The following is a 17,162-nucleotide window of genomic DNA, read 5'->3' on the forward strand; positions in this document are numbered from 1 at the left end:
GAATGCTGTGAGGTGGCAGGCACACCTGATTCAGCATCAGGGGACCCTGGGCGAATTCCTAGAGGAGATGACATCTAAGTGGACGTGAAGAAATGAGTGCCGTGTAAGCAAGCTGGAAAGGAAGGGGGGAGAGCTCCAATGAGGAGGAAGAACGTGGAAAGGTCCAGAGGTAGGAGACAGCCAGTTCTGCTTCAGAGAACAGGAAGTGGCCCAGTCTCACTGCAGCTGAAAGTCTGTTCCGAAGGGAGAGTAAGACAGAAAGCTGAGAGATCAGCAGGACACATGAGGAGCTGGGGTGGAAGGGCTCGAAGAAAAGCCTCAGGCCACATAAGAGCTGTGATTATTTGGAGGGGAGGGCAGTGGGGGACAATTGGATCATTGTTTGTTGTTTAACTGAGTGTGATGTGATGTTTACATGTGCGTTTTAAAGCACTCACTCTGGTGACAGAACTGAGGATGGAGACATAGGGGAGAGACTGGTGGCCCGGGAACCATGAGGAGGCAAGGGACGGGACCCTGGCAGAAGGAGTTGGGGAATGGTCTCGGAAAGAGCAGCATCTGCTAGAATCCAGTCCAGGGCAGGTTTCAGGCACCTATGAGTTTCTGTCCTATCAATGTCTTGAATCTGTGATGCAAGCCTCTTTTCCATCACCCGCTCATGTTCATCGTCAGCTTCGTCGCTCAGTAACTCAGGTCGTGGAGGTGGGAAGCAGGGTCCTGAGTCCCTTTTCCAGCTTGCTTTTCTAAGTCACAAAAAATCCATTCACAATAACAAAAGCATTTGCTTGGCACTTGGTCACCTCTCCAAAGTGCTCAGGACCGTCAGATGACAGATCTTGCTTTCCTAGCCTCTTGCTCACTGGCTGTGACATTCTACGTCAAGTCACTTTGCCCTGCAGAGCCCCAATTCCCTCTCCACTTAAAGATAATAATTCCTATAAAATACAGCTGAGGGGATACATTAGATCATGTGTCTCACACACCCGATAAAGTAACTGGAGCACAGGAAGGTGTTCAATAAGTTACCATTACTATAATTATTTCACAATTACTTTTCATACTTCACTACAGTTTCCTGAGGCAGACAGGCCCAGCCAAGGGTTGCATCTGCTCCAGAGAGAAATGATGTGGCTTAAACGAGCCTATCCAAAAACGTAGTAGCAGAGGTGAAGGAGAAATATGTCTTCTAAATCTTAATCTGGTTTACATTCCATCGCACCCAATTATCTGGGACCCTTTTGAAACAGAAGGATGTGGTTCCTGCAGGGTTTTCGTAAACCCTCTCGCCTCTAAAATTCCCCATCCAGGCTTGTAAAATGAATCTGTACCTTATTGGGCTGTTGGCAGCGTCCGGGTCTTTGGCATGTACTCGCCCAACCACAGTGCCAGCAGCTGCATTTTCTTGGACTTCGTGAATGTAACTTGGGGCCAAAAACATGGGGGGCTCATCAGCATCTTCTACTGCGATCTTGATCGTCACAGTGTCCTTGAAAGGCCCATTGCTGATGAACTTCGGGTCTATGTGTACGTTGGCTGCCTCCACCTTCAAGCTATATGCTCTTTTGGTTTCAAAATCTACGGGCTGACAAGAAAGGAGAGAAGATTGACAACCAGTTCCTTGAAAGAATAATGAAAAGAGAAAGACCTGAGTGTTTTACAGGGCAGAGTGTATGGTGACTCAAAGAGAGAAAATCAGTGTTTATTCAATATCCAATTACCTGAGCCATTTGGTGAGAAAATCAGACAAATCAATTGCTGAAACCTGGAATTACAGGGTAATTCTAGGAGCAAAGACACAGATGGATCACATGACCTAGAATGAACCTCGTTCTATATAACAACACTAAGGCTGCCCAAATCAGTCCCTAAAAATCATCTAACGATGAGAAGGAATTAAAGCACTACAAAAATAAATGTTATGGACTATTCTGTAAAGGACTAAGAATCTTGGTAATAAAAATACCCACCGAATTTCAGCCAGAGAGCAAGATAGTCGACTGCTCTCCTCCACACATGTGCACATCTGGCTTAATCATAGTGACAGCCAATTTTTTTTTAATTGTTAGTTTCAGGTGAACAAAACAACATAGTGATTAGACATTTACACCTCTCACAAAGTGATAACGCCAATAAGTCTCCTCCCCATCTGACACCGTACCTAGCTATTACAGGACCATTGACTGTATTCCCCATGCTGTACTTTATATCCTGTGACTCTGTTTTTAAAATTATAATTGACATTCAGTATTATTTTATACTAGTTTCAGATATACCGCACAGTCGTTATGCGTTTCTATAATTTATGAAGTGATGCCTCTGATAAGTCTAATACCCATCTGACACTATACCTGGTTTTTATATTATTGACTGTATTCCCCACACCGTTTCATATCCCCGTGACTATTTCGTAACTACCAATTTGTACTTCCTAATCCCTTCACCTGTCTCACTTATCCCCCCACCCTCCCTCCCATCTGACAACCCATCACTTTGTTCTCTGTATCTACAAGTCTGTTTCTGTGTTGTTTGTCCATTTATTCTGTTCTGTAGGTTCCATGTATAAGTGAGATCATATGGTATTTGTCTTTCTCTATATGACTTATTTCACTTAGCATAATACCCTCTAGGTCTATCCATGTTGTCACAGATGCTAAGATTTCGTTCTTATGGCTGAGTAATATTCCATTGTATAAATGCACCACCTTTTCTTTATCCAGTTGTCTATCGATGGGCATTTTGGTTGCTTCTATGTCTTGGCTATTGTGAATAGCGCTGCAATAAACATAGGGGTGCATAGATTTTTTTCAAATTAGTGTTTTTGATTTCTTTGGATGAATACCCAGAAGTGGAATTGCTAGGTCACAAGGTAGTTCTATTTTTAATTTTTTGAGGAACCTCCATACCGTTTTCCATAGTGGCTGCACCAATTTGCAATCCCACCAACAGTGCACGAGGGTTCCCGTTTCTCCACATCCTCACCAGCACTTGTTGTTTGTTGATTTACTGATGATGGCCATTCTGACATGTGTGGGGTGGTTTCTATTTGCATTTCTCTGATGATTAATGACATTGAGCATCTTTTCATATGTTTATTGGTCATCTGTACATGCTCTTTGGAGAAATGTCTATTCAAGTTCCTTGTTCATTTTTTAATCGGAATGTTTGTTTTTTTGGTCTTGAGTTGTATGAGATTTTTTTTTGTTGTTTTTAATTTTGGATATTAATCCATTATCAGATCTATCATTGGCAAATACCTTTTCATTTTGTTGATGGTTTTGCTGTGCAAAAACGTTTTAGTTTGATGTAGTCCCATTTTTTTTTCTTTTGTTTCCCTTGCCCATGGAGATATATCAGTAAAAATATTACTAAAGGTAATGTCTGAGAGTTTATTTCCTATATCTTCTTCTGGGAGTTTTATGGTTTTGAGTCTCACATTTAAGTTGTTAATCCATTTTAAGTTTGTTCTTGTGTATTGTGTAAGAAGGTGGTCCATCCAGTTTCAGTTTTTTTGCATGTATCTGTCCAGTTTTCCTAGAGCCATTTATGGAATAGACTGTCTTTATCCCGAAGTGTATTCTTGCTTCCTTTGTCATACATTAAATGACCACATAGGCATGGGTTTATTTCTGGGGTCTCTGTTCTGTTACATTGATCTATGTGTCTGTTTTTATACCAATACCATGCTGTTTTGATTACTATGGCCTTGTAGTATAATATGATCTCAGGTAGCTTGATACGTTCAGTGTTGTTCTTCTTTCTCGGGATTGCCATGGCTATTTGGGGTCTCTTATGGTTCCATATAAATTCTAGGATTACTTATTCTAGTTATGTGAAAAATGCCATTGGTATTTTAATAGGGATTGTATTGAATCTATATATTGCTTTGGGGACTATGGACATTTTAACTGTATTAATTCTTCCTATCTATGAGCATGGTATATGTTTCCATTAAATTATAGCTTCTTTAATTTCTCTCTTCAATGTCTTGTAATTTTCTGAGGGCAGGTCTTTTAGTTCCTTGGTTAAATTTATTTCTAGGTATTTTATTCTGATGCAATGGCAAATGGGATTTTTTCTTGATTTCTCTTTCTGATAGTTCACTTTAGGTGTATAAAAATGCAACCAATTTCTGAATATTAATTTTGTATCCTGCTACTTTACTGAAATCATTTATCAGTTATAGCATTTTTGGTGGAATCTTTGGGGTTCTCTATATATAGTATTATGTCATCTGCAAATGACAGTTTTACTTCTTCCTTTCCAGTTTGGATGCCCTGTATGTCTTTTTCTTGTCTGATTGCTCTGGCTGGGACTTCCAGTACTATGTTGAATAAAAGTGGTAAAAGTAAAAATCCTTGGCTTATTCCCAAACTTACAAATGCTTTTAGCTTTTGCCCATTGAGTAGGATGTTAGCTGTGGGTTTGTCATAGATGCCTTTATTACGTTGACATATGTCCCCTCTATTCCCACTTTGCTAAGAGTTTTTATCATAAATGGATGCTGAATTTTGTCAAATGCTTTTTCTGCAAATGTTAATATGACCATATGATTTTTATTTTTCATTTTGTTTATATGGTCTATCACGTTAATTGATTTGCAGATGTTGAACCAACGTTGCATACCAGGAATGAATGCCACTGATCATGGAGTATGATCTTTTTAATGTATTGCTGAATTTGGTTTGCTAATAGTGTCTTGAGGATTTTTGCATCTATGTTAATTAGGGGTATTGGTCTATAGTTTTCTTTTTTTGTAATGTCTTTATTCTCTTGAATTTTTTGGAATAGTTTGAGAAGAATAGATCTTAATTCTTTTTTGAGTATTTGGTAAAATTCACCTGTGAAGCCATCTGGCCCAGGACTTTTGTTTGTTGGGAGTTTTTTGATTACTGATTTGATTTTGTTAGTATTAAGTTGCCTGTTCAGATTTTTCTGTTTCTTCTTGATTCAGCCTTGGAAGATTATATGCTTCCAGGAATTTATCCATTTCTTCCAAATTGTCCAATTTGTTGGCATATAGATGCTCATAATATTTTATTAATTTTTTTTTTGGTGTGTGTGTGTGTATTTCTGTGCTGCCTGTTGTCACCTCTCCTCTTTCATTTCTGATTTTATTTATTTAAGTCTGTGTTTTTGGATGAGTCTGGTTAAAGGTTTGTCAATTTTGTTTATCTTTTAAAAAAACAGCTCTTGGTTTCATTGACCTTTTGTATTGTTTTTTAGCCTCTATTTCGTTTATTTTCACCTGATCTTTATTATTCCCTTCCTTTTACTCACTTTGGGCTTTGCTTGCTGTTCTTTTCCCAGTTCCCTTAGGTGTAAAGTTAGATTGTTTGATATTTTTCTTGGATCCTCAGGTAGGCCTGCATTGTTACAAATTTCCCTTTTAGGACTGTTTTTGCTGTATCCCACAAATTTTGGGTCATTATGTTTTTATTTTTGTTTTGTCTCACGGTATCTTTTAATTTCTTCCTTGATCTCATCGTTGACCCATTTATTATTTAGTAGCATGTTATTTCACTTCCAGATGTTTGTGTTTTTCAGGGTTTTTTTTCTTTCTTGTAATTGATTTCTAGTTTTATACCACTGTGATCAGAGAAGACACTTGATATAATTTCTATCTTCTTAAATTTATTGAGACTCGTTTTGTGGTCTAACTTGGAAAATGGTCCATGTGCACTTGAAAAGAATACATATTCTGCTGCTTTGGGTGAAATGTTCTAAAAATATCAATTAAATCCATCTGGTCTAATGTATCATTTAAGCCTGCTGTGTCCTTGTTGATTTTCTGTCTGGAAGATCTGTCCATTGGTGTCAGTACAGTATTAAACTCCCCTACTGTGACTGTGTTACTGTTGATCTCTGCTTTTATGTCATTCAATATTTGATTTATATATTTAGGTGCTCCTGTGTTGGGTGCACAGATGTTTATTAGGATTATGTCCTCTTGTTGGATTGATTCCTTTATCGTTACATAGTGTCCTTCATTTTCTCTTACTACAGTCCTCATTTTAACACCTACTTTATCCAATATAAGTATCACCACCCCAGGTTTTTTTTTTTGTTTCCATTTGCACAAAATATCTTTTTCCATCCCTTTAGTTTCAGTCTATGTGTGTCTTTCAATCTGAGATAGGTCTCTTGTGCACAGCATATGCATGGGTTTTGTTTTCTTATGCATTCGGCTACCCTATGTCTTTTGATTAGAGCATTTAATTCATTTACATTTAAAGTGATTATTGATAGGTACATAATTATTGACATTTATTATATTTTTGATCCTCTTTTGTTTGTCTCCCCTTCCCTTCTTCTTAAAGAAGTCTTTTTAACATTTGTTGTAATGCTGGCTTGGTGGTAATGAATTCTTTTAGCTTTTCCTTGTCTGGGAAGCTCTTTATCTCTCCTCCAATTTTAAATGATAGCCTTGCTGAATAGAATAGTTTGGGTTGTAGGCCCTTGTTTTTCATCATATGAAATATTTCCCTCCACCCACTTCTGACCTGCAAAGTTCCTGTTGAGAAATCAGCTGGTAGTGTTATGGGACCATTTTTGTAAGTAATAGTTGTCTTTCTCTTGCTGCTTTTAGGATTCTCTCTTTGTCTTTAACTTTTGCCATTTTAATTATAATGTGTCTTGGTGTGGGCCTGTTTGAGTTCATCTTGTTTGGGACCCTCTGTACTTCCTGGGCTTGGGTGTCTATTTCCTTCACCAGGTTAGGGAAGTCTTCAGTCATTATTTCTTCAAATAGGTTCTTGATCCCTTGCTTTTTCTCATCTCCATCTGGTATTCCTATGATGCGAATATTGTTATTCTTGATGTTGTCCCAAAGGTCCCTGAAACGATCTTCTTTTTGTTGTTATTGTTCTTTTTGTTCTGATTGGGTGTTTTCTGCTGTCTTGTCTTCTAAATTGCTGATTCAGTCCTCTGCTGCATCAAATCTGCCTTTGATTCCTTCTAGTGTATTCTTCATTTCAGTTATTGTACTTTTTATTTCTGATTGGTTCTTTTTTATGGTTTTTATGTCCTTCTTTATGCTTAGTACCTCTTTGTTGAAGTCCTCACTAATTTCCTTAAGCATCCTTATAATCAGTGTTTTAAACTCTGCCTCTGGTAGGTTGCTTGCCTCCATTTCATTTAGTCCCCCCCACCCCCACCCCCGGAGGTTTCTTGTCTTCTATTTGAGACATGTTTCTTTGTTTCCCCATTCTAGCTGCCTCTCTGTGTTTGCTTCTATGCATTAGGTAGATCTCCTATGTCTCTCAGTCTTTGCCAGGTGGCCTTATGTAGTATGTGTCCTATGTGGTCCAGTGATGCAGTCTCCTTGATCATCTGTGCATGTGTTCCAGGAGTGTCCCCTCTGTGTGTTGGTGTAATCTGTTGTAGTTGAGCCTTGATTGCTTTTGGCATGTCAGTAGGTGGGACTGACTCCCAAGCTGAGTGGCTGTGAGGATTGGCTATGTCCTATGTATGAGCTGCTGTGTGGTAGCTGACCCCTTAGTGAGAGACTTATCCCCCTGGGCTCTTGTGCCTGTTGAGACCCCCCTTTGGGTGTGCCACTTGTGGGGCTAATTGGGTAGTGCTCTGGTGAGTTCTGAAGCCAGCCTCTGGGTGTATTATTTCTGGTGTCTCTTGGGCGAGACTCTCCTGCAGGCCAATTTCAGCCTTATCTGTGACCAGCCCGGGGCTTCCCCATAGGAGCTATGCAGATATATGTCATCAGTTGCTACCTGCGCAGGACTTGGAGGCATGGCCTCCTGGGGGTGGTCTCGCTGTGATCTGAGGCTAGCTGCCACAGTATTGGGCTTGGGGCAGCTTAGCAAAAGGCCCACAGTCCCCCTAGGTATTTTGCCACCTGCCGGCTGCCTTAAGGCTCAGCCATTGACAGAGCCTCCTTAGGTGCACAGGCCGAGCTGGTTGACCCGATGTTGAGAGTGTCCCTAGCAATGCAGCACTAGCAGCGCAAGGTGGGTGGGGTAGGATCCCAGGGAGTCACAAGGTTCATGTACGGTGGTTTTTGCAAAGTTAATGCAGATTCATTTCTTGCGCCAGTGCATGGCCTATAACCACTTCACAGAATGCCTTTCAAGGCCAGGCACCACTTGCCTTGAGCCTGCAGATCCCAGACTGCCACTCAAGAGAGTGGCTGACTGTCCACCACCACAAGTTCCCCAAACCACTGCAGGCCTTCTGCTGCTGCAAAAGCCTTCCATAGCTTGTAGTGCAGGGCCAGCTGCCTCGGAGCTGAGAGTGCCCTGAGCAATGCACTGGTTGGGGCAAAGTTCCAGGGAGTAACAGCCTAATTTTTTAAGTTTCTGACCATGTAGCATTTCCCAGTGTCTGGGACCCTTACTAGCAGTGGCCCATAAGAGGACTTAAGGTGGTTTATGGGTAATTTTGGTGGGTAGGTTTGTTGAATTACATTAAATTACTTATTGACAGTTATTGCTTTTCCAATTCTTCCATTCCTGAACACATGAAGACCATCTCAATATAGTGCTGATTTTTGACATATATGTTATTCTTCATAACCTTACTCTTGAGAGACTATGATATAATTCTCTAGCTAGACTATAATGATGTTATCTTGTTTTGATTGTGTTCGTTTTTAGGATACCTTCTATTTATGGCAAGTGATAGGACAATGACAATAATGCTTCCTTGACATAAGAATTTAAAGAAAAACAATTATAAACAATATAGATTTTACGCAGATATGAAAAAAATTGGAAAGTCGCACTTGAATGGCTGCAGTTACTGGGAAATTGATGGCAAACGCCCCCTTATTCTGGATGACAGGGGTATAGTGGATCAATGTGCAAAGGGTAAAAAGTAAAATTATGGAAGAGAAACATGTCGTCACGCCTAGGAAATAGAACTTCACAATTAGCATTATGGATGATGCCAAACTACCAAATGTTTGGAAAGACGGGTCTTTTGAGGCAGACATCCACCTGCCACCTGCCATGCTGTTGCCATCTGCCTGGCAAACACTGATTTTGAATGGGCATACAATCCTAGCATTTAGTCCTGACCTAGTGCTACAAAACTCCAAATGAAGGATGAGTCCAGTTTCAGGAAGGTTAAACACATTCAACATCCTTGACACTTTCTCCATCATCTTCCCACCTCTCTATCCCCCAGAGTCAGGAAACATTCCCCATCCCTGATGCAAAAGGGGCCCCCAGCTGCTCCACCATTATGGAATTCAGCATCTCCTTTATCCTTCACTGGGTTACTGCACAGCAAAAAAGAATGATATTTATAAGTGAAACTTATGAGAATGTTGAAGATTCTCTAAAATCTCTACAGTTATTAGACAAAATTAGAATAAAAACACTGGAATATGGTAGTTCTGAGACCTGATAAGACTAAATTTTCTGATTTCAGGTAGTCGGGCTATTCCTAGGGCAAAACCTTTGGCACTTGGTTTAGGCATATGCCCAGACAGCCATGCTGCCAATGGATGGTCCTGTTGATGTTCAGGCTAGTACAGTCATGCTCAAGTCTGGCCAATACTTTTTCAGATCCCAAGCAAAACTTGCCACATCTTTGTAAACACTTATCTGGAACGCCGTTTCCTAGGTTGGTGAGATTGTACAAAGTTTTCTTTTTCTGGTGGTCAGCCCAAGCCTCACCGCCTTGTATTGTCTTCTTCAAACTCCCCCGGATAGAGGAGTGTGTTCCAGTAGCGGCCCATCTGCAGCCACTCCTCCCCCACCCCGGTAAGGTGGGGAGCATCCCAAAGGACTCTACTGAGCTTTCTTGATTTCTGCTGGTCTTTGCCTCCCTAGTGCACAGATGATCCTACACACCAGTCATTCTGACTAATGAGGCACAGGGCTGATGGGTGAAGAGCATTTAGACACTTACCTACAACCTATTTCCTGCCTCCCTTCTGAAAAAGATTTAAGGTAGCTTCTCATGTGAACATTTATGTCCATGTTATGAGTAGTTGAAATAAAGCTAAAGGAGACAGCACACTACATAAGCCATAAAAATCTCAATACCCCCAAGTTTACTAATCCCACCTCTGCAAATTCTCCCTGAGGGATGAATTCAAGAGAATACTGAAACAAACAATATTCAAAAATGCATGATATCTGTTAGATATAGTCCAGGGCTATATCTAATTGGGGGAAATGTACACACAAAACACCAGCTCCAACTGTGAGATTTTATTAAGGAAATAATGATCCATCAATAGGGTGGGATGTTATGTAGTCATTAAAAATGATTATATGTATTATAGAACAGCATGTAAAATGTTTATGATATGACATTAAGTTAACAAATCAGATCACCCTATGATTGCAACCGTTTAACATGTTATATATCCACATCAGGATACACGTGGGCAAAGAACTGAAGAAATAATTAGACATCAAAATGGCTTTATAAAAATTGGGAATATTTAAAATGTTCTCTAATGCTGCCCTCACACTGTTTTACAAGAAGTTTATTTGGTTGAAAGTAAATAAGTCAGAAATGTACCAGGATATCTTTGTAATAAAGGGAAGTCCCACTTGGTAATGGGTGTTGCAGTGAACAAATTGAATTTTCCTTCCCAAATCGACCAAGCCATGGATAAGTTTCATTTTTATTTGGTACTGGTTCTTCTTTCCGCTAACCACACAGACAGAATATCCTGAGGGCAGCTCTCCCTATCTTTTGCACCACTATACCCCTGACACTTACTGGGTCTGACACAGAGTCAGTACTCAAGAAATATTTATTGCTTCCTAAGCTCTTCAATAAATGAATGCCTCTACCTCCTAAATATCTCTTGAATTCTTCACCTTCACCATTTCTCCCTTCTTCAGTTCTTTTGTAATTTCTCCCTGGAATTCCAGGAATAGTTTCTCAACGGGCCCTGCAGTATCCATCTCAAAACCCTCAAGACTGAACTTATTCAAGTTTCTTCAACGTGTCCTTTTCCTCAATACCTGAGCTCTTTTTTCCTGCCCTTCCTCTCCTTATCTATCTGGTAAAGTCCTACTCATCTATCGAGACTCAGCTCAAGAACTGCCCTGTAAGAAGTCATTGCTGACCCATATTCATAGACCTTATCACACTTTATTACACTTCGTTCTCAACTGGGGAATGATTTTGCTCTAACTCACCTCAGGGTTATTAGACGACATCTAGAGTTTTTTATTATCACGACTGGTAGGGTGGCGTAGGGGGTGTGCTTACTGACGTCCAGTGAGGACAGGACAGGGATACATCTAAACATCCTACAATGCACAGAAGAACCTCCTACAACAAAGAATTATTTGTCCTGAAACGTCCTTAGTGCCCAGGCTGAGAAAAGCAGCCCTATTTTAATTGTCTTTTAATTTCACTGTCTCGTTAAATTGCAGTCTCCCTGTGTCCACAACGCTATGTCTTCAACATTAGATGGCCAGCCTCTCATTGAAGGCCTGCCTGACAAATAACAACAGCTCAGTAACTCTTAGGGAAAAAAAATGGGTTAACGGATTAAGAAATGAGTGAAAAAATGATACTGCAGAATATTTTTAAAAGACAAAAATATTTCCATTGTCTCTCCACATCCTTCTATATCATTACATCCTGCGTAATGACTTCCAGAAGCATCCATCATTTCACTCTATTACATTCACCTCTCCCTCCCCCGCCTCCTCTCTCGCCCTCGCCCCCCACCCCCCGTAGACATTTGGAACTTTGTGCTAGAAGTTTAAGCAAATGAAATAACATCTGACTCTGCTTTAAACCTAAACATCAGTGCTTTATAGACGATTATCCTCTTGCTTGGAATAAACATACTGAATCGGGGGGAAATGTGCAAATTAATCATCTGCACAGAGCTCATTTGCGATGTGTGAGTTCCATGGGGTGATTTAAATGTTTCGGGACTTTAGAGACACAGTGTGTGTTTATGCCCTGAATACATGGAAAGCAGGTGACAACCGTAGCATAACCAACTACCCAATTACTTGAACAGCGAAGGATGGGAGGCAGAAATCGCTGGTGTCAATGCTCGTACGTCAGTGTCAAGCAGGAGGCACAGTGATATTAATTAAGGAGCCACATTGGCAGCTCTGTGCTCCAGGTAATTCACGCAGCTACTTGTCCAGAGGAGACACCAGCGCGGGTGGTTACCCAGCCCCTGGCTGACGAGTAGGCTTCTACGGCCACACCATTCAATCCATTGCATTAATGTTGACTTTCCCATATCCAAAGTTCACCTCAACTTCCATATTCTTTTATGACAGTCACCCTTATCCTCTCTCCATTCTGTGTCCCGTCCTATTTCTCCCAAACCCAACAATGCTTTCAAATGTTGTGAAAAATCAGCTTCCTAGAAAAATCATCTCTCCTTCCTCCCCGTACTGAAAGATTCCCTCCACCTTACCCTTGCCTTCTCTTCAGCTACTGGCCTCTTTATTGATTCTTTAACTTAATTTTTTTTTTTTTTTTTAGCAGTGTTACAGTCCAATCTTTTCCATCACAACACAGAGCTTAATATTCGTGCTATAAAACCAACTTGAAAATGAATGCTTGATTAAAACCAAGGTAATCCCATCATCCAATTCACGTTTAATTCTTCATACACTTTGATGATGGAGAGGTGTTGATTTCTCAAGTGGTAAATCCCAGGGGAAAACCACTGTAGGATACACTGTAACTGTTTCTTCACTTACTGTAAGTGAGTCTTACCTAGCTCTCCTTTAGAAGCCCTTTCTGGCCCAGCTGTTTCCAAAAGGTCTTGAGAGGAAAGTTGTTCCAGAATACTCTAGGTATGAATTCTGTGTCTGCGAATTGCCAGTTGTGTGACTATGACAGGGTCAAATTGTTTAATCTGTCTGAGCCCCTGTCTCCTCATAATTAAATCCAGGTCTCGTGGTCCACTGGGATAATACTATCTACTTTTTATGAGTGTTGTAAAAAGGAAATGAGAGGATGTTTGGAGGAGGCACCAGCTTTGTCTGGCCAATATTTAGTGTTGAGAAAATGTCAGACGTTAAAAACAAAGCAAGAAAAGAATAATCATCCCCTCTGTGTAATGAATTAATACCAAGGACACATTGTTCGGTGACAATTTAACTGACTATGGAGGAAAGCCCATTATTATTGTTTCTCAGGTTCAATTTTGAGAGAAAATCAAGCAGAGGACCAGTCCCGGTTTCACAGAGGGTCCAGCAATTTAGTGGAACTTGGATATTTGAGACAGAATATGTTCTGAGCTGCTTATATTAACAGACTCAGCGTGGCAGAGGTAAAGGAGGAACTCCATGCGTGCTTACCTTTTTCAGCTTCACCACGCCCTCCTGTGTTTCATAATCCGTTGTGATTTCAAACAATTCCATACCGTCTCCATCAACAATGTTGTATGTGACTAAGCCATTTTCTCCAATATCTGGGTCTTTAGCTTTCACTCTTCCCACTTCCTCCCCGGGGACAGCTGCTTCTGACACAGACATCTGGTATACGCCTAGAAGAAGAAGACATCTATTTTTATTTTCCCTTTTATTTGTCAGCTGTAAGACTTTAGATTTCATTGAGTCCCAATAAATTTCTCAAAGGGCTTGAAATTGAACTTTCTATTGATTGAAAACATGAAAGAAGTGAATGGACGGGAGGCAGATCCCACATGGCCTGCTCTGTCAAAGAAATGTGTTCTACAAAGAAAGATGAAACAATATCTGGGTCCAAGGTGACACGGTGGGGTCACCTGCCCCATGTAAGGAAGGAAAACAATGTTCAGTCACATCTCTCATTAGGAAATGATGGAGGGCCGTGCAATCTTCTTACATTCAAATAGCCAAGACTTGCCACATCTTCAGCATGGTCCAAACATTAATTCTAAGGCTCACATCTGGCCCTGCCGGATTCCCAGAAAAGCACCTTTTTCTGTTTAAAAGCTTTCCACAGCTCCATGTACATTTTTAAAAACAAGTGCAAATTTTATCTTTCAAGGTCATGATACTTCTAACTCTATATTTGACTCTTCTCTTACTTTACCTCTTTCACCATTCTATCAAATACTATCTTATCTGGAAACGTTTCCCATAATGCAATCATTCCCTATGTATTTCCTTAATATTTATCAGGAACCTAATATGTGCCGGGCACTGTCCTAGCCCCTGGATATTCAGCAGTAAAAGAAACTGTCAAGATTCCTCCCTTATTGAGGTGCACTAAAGAGAAAAACCAAATGTATACACACTCTGATGTCCTGGCTAGGAAGACAAAAAACAAAGTAGGCTAAGGGACAGCGGGTAATGAGACAGTGAGTGTTTAATATATGATTGTGTGTGAGTGTGACGGTGTGTGTGTGAGTGTGTGTCTGTGTGTGTTGTATGGTATGAGTATGTACCTCAGTGTGCATGTGTGTATGTGTAAGACGTATGTCAGTGTGTGTGTATAAGTGTGAGTGTGTATGACTGTGTAAGTTTATGTTAAGTATGTGTGGGACAGAAGGGGAAAGTGGCAGAGAGAGTGTGATGTTGACTAGGGTAAGCAGAGAAGATATCCATCAGAAGAAGGCTTATGAACTCCCTTGCAGGGACTGAGAAAGACAAATCATGTGACTATCTGGGGATAAAAATTATACACAAAGGGAACAGCAAATGACAAAGACTTTGAGGTGGGAACATACTGAATACATACAGAATAGCAAGAAAACAAGTGACTGCAGCCTTCTGTTAAGAAATGAAGGTACATAGATAGTTTGGGGCCCCACTGTGTAAGAAAGGGCATGTATGAGACGTCCTGCAAGTTTTGTTTACATTTGATGGGAAGCCACTGGAAGGTGTTCAGTAGGGAAATAAGACATGAGATAATCTTACTGGCATTTCCACATTTTAAAAATATTCTATATGAAACAATGTAAAACAGCGAGGTTTAGAAAACTTGCCTCTACCACTCCCAAGCCGAGGGGTCTTGGTCAAGTCACTTAATCTCTTTAAGATTTAGTTTCCCCTGACATAGGTTTTATCAGTTCCAGCACTCTATATTTATGCATATTACTTGGCTTTGAATACTTGCAGTTTGGACCCGTACGCCACGGAATCACACCATGCCCTCCATATTAAAGGAGAAGTGGGAAGTGGGAGTATCTGTAGATAATTACAACTTTGCAGGAAGGTCTGGAAAAGCCTGCTATGAGTTGATTTTCTCCAAATCTCACTTGAGTTCATGGCTATAAACTGGTATCTGCAGAGTAGAGATGTAACTTTACTATATGATTGTTTGAGGGCAATGGCACTGATGGCGGCCTGCTCATAAGCCTGCTCAGCCTTCTCCTTGTTGCACTCCAGACAATTTTATAGTGTGGATAATGGAGCGTGCAGCTTTTAGAGCACTCTATGAGCCTTAAGCTTACTGGGGATGCTGAACCTTGAGCCTGAGCAGGCAAAGCAGACTTTCTTCATGTCTTCTGTGACCCCAGGAGAAATGGTCATCACCTTGTTATTCTGTCTCAATGTCTCCCTTCATAGATCGCTGTCTTTGGAGTCCTTTGGGTGGCCATGGTGCCTTCCTGGACACATACTTCGGTGCCTTCCTTGTCCCTTTGTTTGCACAAAATGCCATTTATCTGGCAATAAACTCACAAGCTCACAAGTTTATCTGGCAATAAACTCTACGAGCTACTCTCCTCATGTGATGAAAAAGACACTTCCACCATGAGCTCCCCGGGTACAAGGGGCACCAGCATCGTGATCATGCTGTACCTTTGTCTGTACTTATACGTATAGAAACACATTCGTGTTCCAATTCTGGCTTTGCCACATTCTTCAGGTAACTTACTGCACCTTTTGTGGCACCTGTATCTGTAAAACGTAGGCTCTTGCAGAGACATGCAATGGTAGCGACTATTCATTAAACAACAGTAATTACTGTAGTTGTGATTATTAATGGCAACCTTTCAAAATCATTTTCTCTAATTTCGCTCAGCAATTTTATAGATTTTGTGAATGGACCATAACCCCCCCAGATAATAATAATGGCTAACATTTGTTGACAACGTAGGCCAGGTTATCAGTGTGGGATTTTAGACTTGCTCATTTAGTTCTAACATCCTATGAATCAGGTCCTGTGGAAGATAGTACTTTCCCTAAAAGGCCAAAACAGTATCTCTCATCCCACAGGCTGGTGCTTTAACGTGACTTTGCCAGTCCTTCCATTGAAAGGTGGGGTCTACTAGAACTCCACTTATATTTGGGCAGTCTTAAGACAACAGTGGAAATGATGCTACAGGATTTCGAAAGCTAGATCACAATAGGCAATAGAGTTTCTATTTGGTGTCCTTGGAGGTCTTGCTTTCAGAACCTGTCCAAGGCACTCTACTACGGAGAGGCCACCATGGAGAGGAACCAACAGCCAATACCAGCTCAGGAGCCATGCGAGCCGCAGTGCAAGTGCATCCTCCAGCCCCAGCCAAACGGTCCCCAGTTGATGCTACGGGAACAACGACAAGTTGTCTCTTCCAAGTTTGGCCCAAATTGCAGATTCATGACAAAAATAAACTATTAGTATTGTTTTAAACCACAGAGGTTTTGATAGTCTATTACATAGCAAGAGATAACGTATGGTTGTACTCAGGTTAGAAATGAAAACACTAAGCCAGAGAAAGGTTCATTACTAAATCACATCAGTAGCATCTAATAAAATACCCAGCTAGCAAAATAGATTTTTTTGTTTCTCAGATCATGGAACTTTTTACGTCTCCTGTTTCTCCCACTACCTCTACTGTATTTAAGTTTTCTAGTTGTGGTTATGGTTGTCTGGTTTTTGTCTTTTGCAAGAATGATGTGAAGAACCTCCATTTTTCTAGACGATTTCTTCCAAGTTGAGTAAGCAGGAATGGGTCAGAGAAGACAGCTGGCTGTGGCATCATTGAAAAGTGAAAGCGAAGCCCACCTACTTACTCTGCGGAAACTTTGGTGGGTTGTCGTTGACATCGGTCAGTGTGATCGTCACTTTGGTTGTCCCTGAGAGTCCGCCCATGTGGCCACCCATGTCCTTGGCTTGGATCACCACGTGGTACTCCTCCTTGGCTTCTCTGTCCATGTTGGGCAGGGCTGTCCTGATGATCCCTGGACAAGGGAGTAGAAACATCACAGACATTCATTTGTCACAATGTTACAACAGAAAGCGTGCCAGGCATGGGGGATGCACAGATGAATAAAACAGCACCA

General features: G+C 40.8%; 1 protein-coding gene across 5 annotated transcripts in view; it reads right to left on the reverse strand.

Moving 5' to 3' along the window:
• The window catches only part of CDH11 (cadherin 11), a 148,432-nt gene that overhangs the window by 26,226 nt on the left and 105,044 nt on the right, over positions 1-17,162 (reverse strand). For all 5 annotated transcript variants that reach the window (XM_033127614.1, XM_033127610.1, XM_033127613.1 and 2 more), the window contains 3 exons: positions 16,893-17,060; positions 13,266-13,453; positions 1,329-1,582 (listed from right to left, as the gene is read on the reverse strand). In XM_033127614.1, the coding sequence (XP_032983505.1) occupies positions 1,329-1,582; positions 13,266-13,453; positions 16,893-17,060 (610 nt within the window). The remainder of the gene's footprint in view (positions 1-1,328; positions 1,583-13,265; positions 13,454-16,892; positions 17,061-17,162) is intronic.

This window comes from Rhinolophus ferrumequinum, chromosome 15 (genome assembly GCF_004115265.2).
Source record: "Rhinolophus ferrumequinum isolate MPI-CBG mRhiFer1 chromosome 15, mRhiFer1_v1.p, whole genome shotgun sequence".
In the NCBI taxonomy this organism is placed as follows: domain Eukaryota; kingdom Metazoa; phylum Chordata; class Mammalia; order Chiroptera; family Rhinolophidae; genus Rhinolophus; species Rhinolophus ferrumequinum.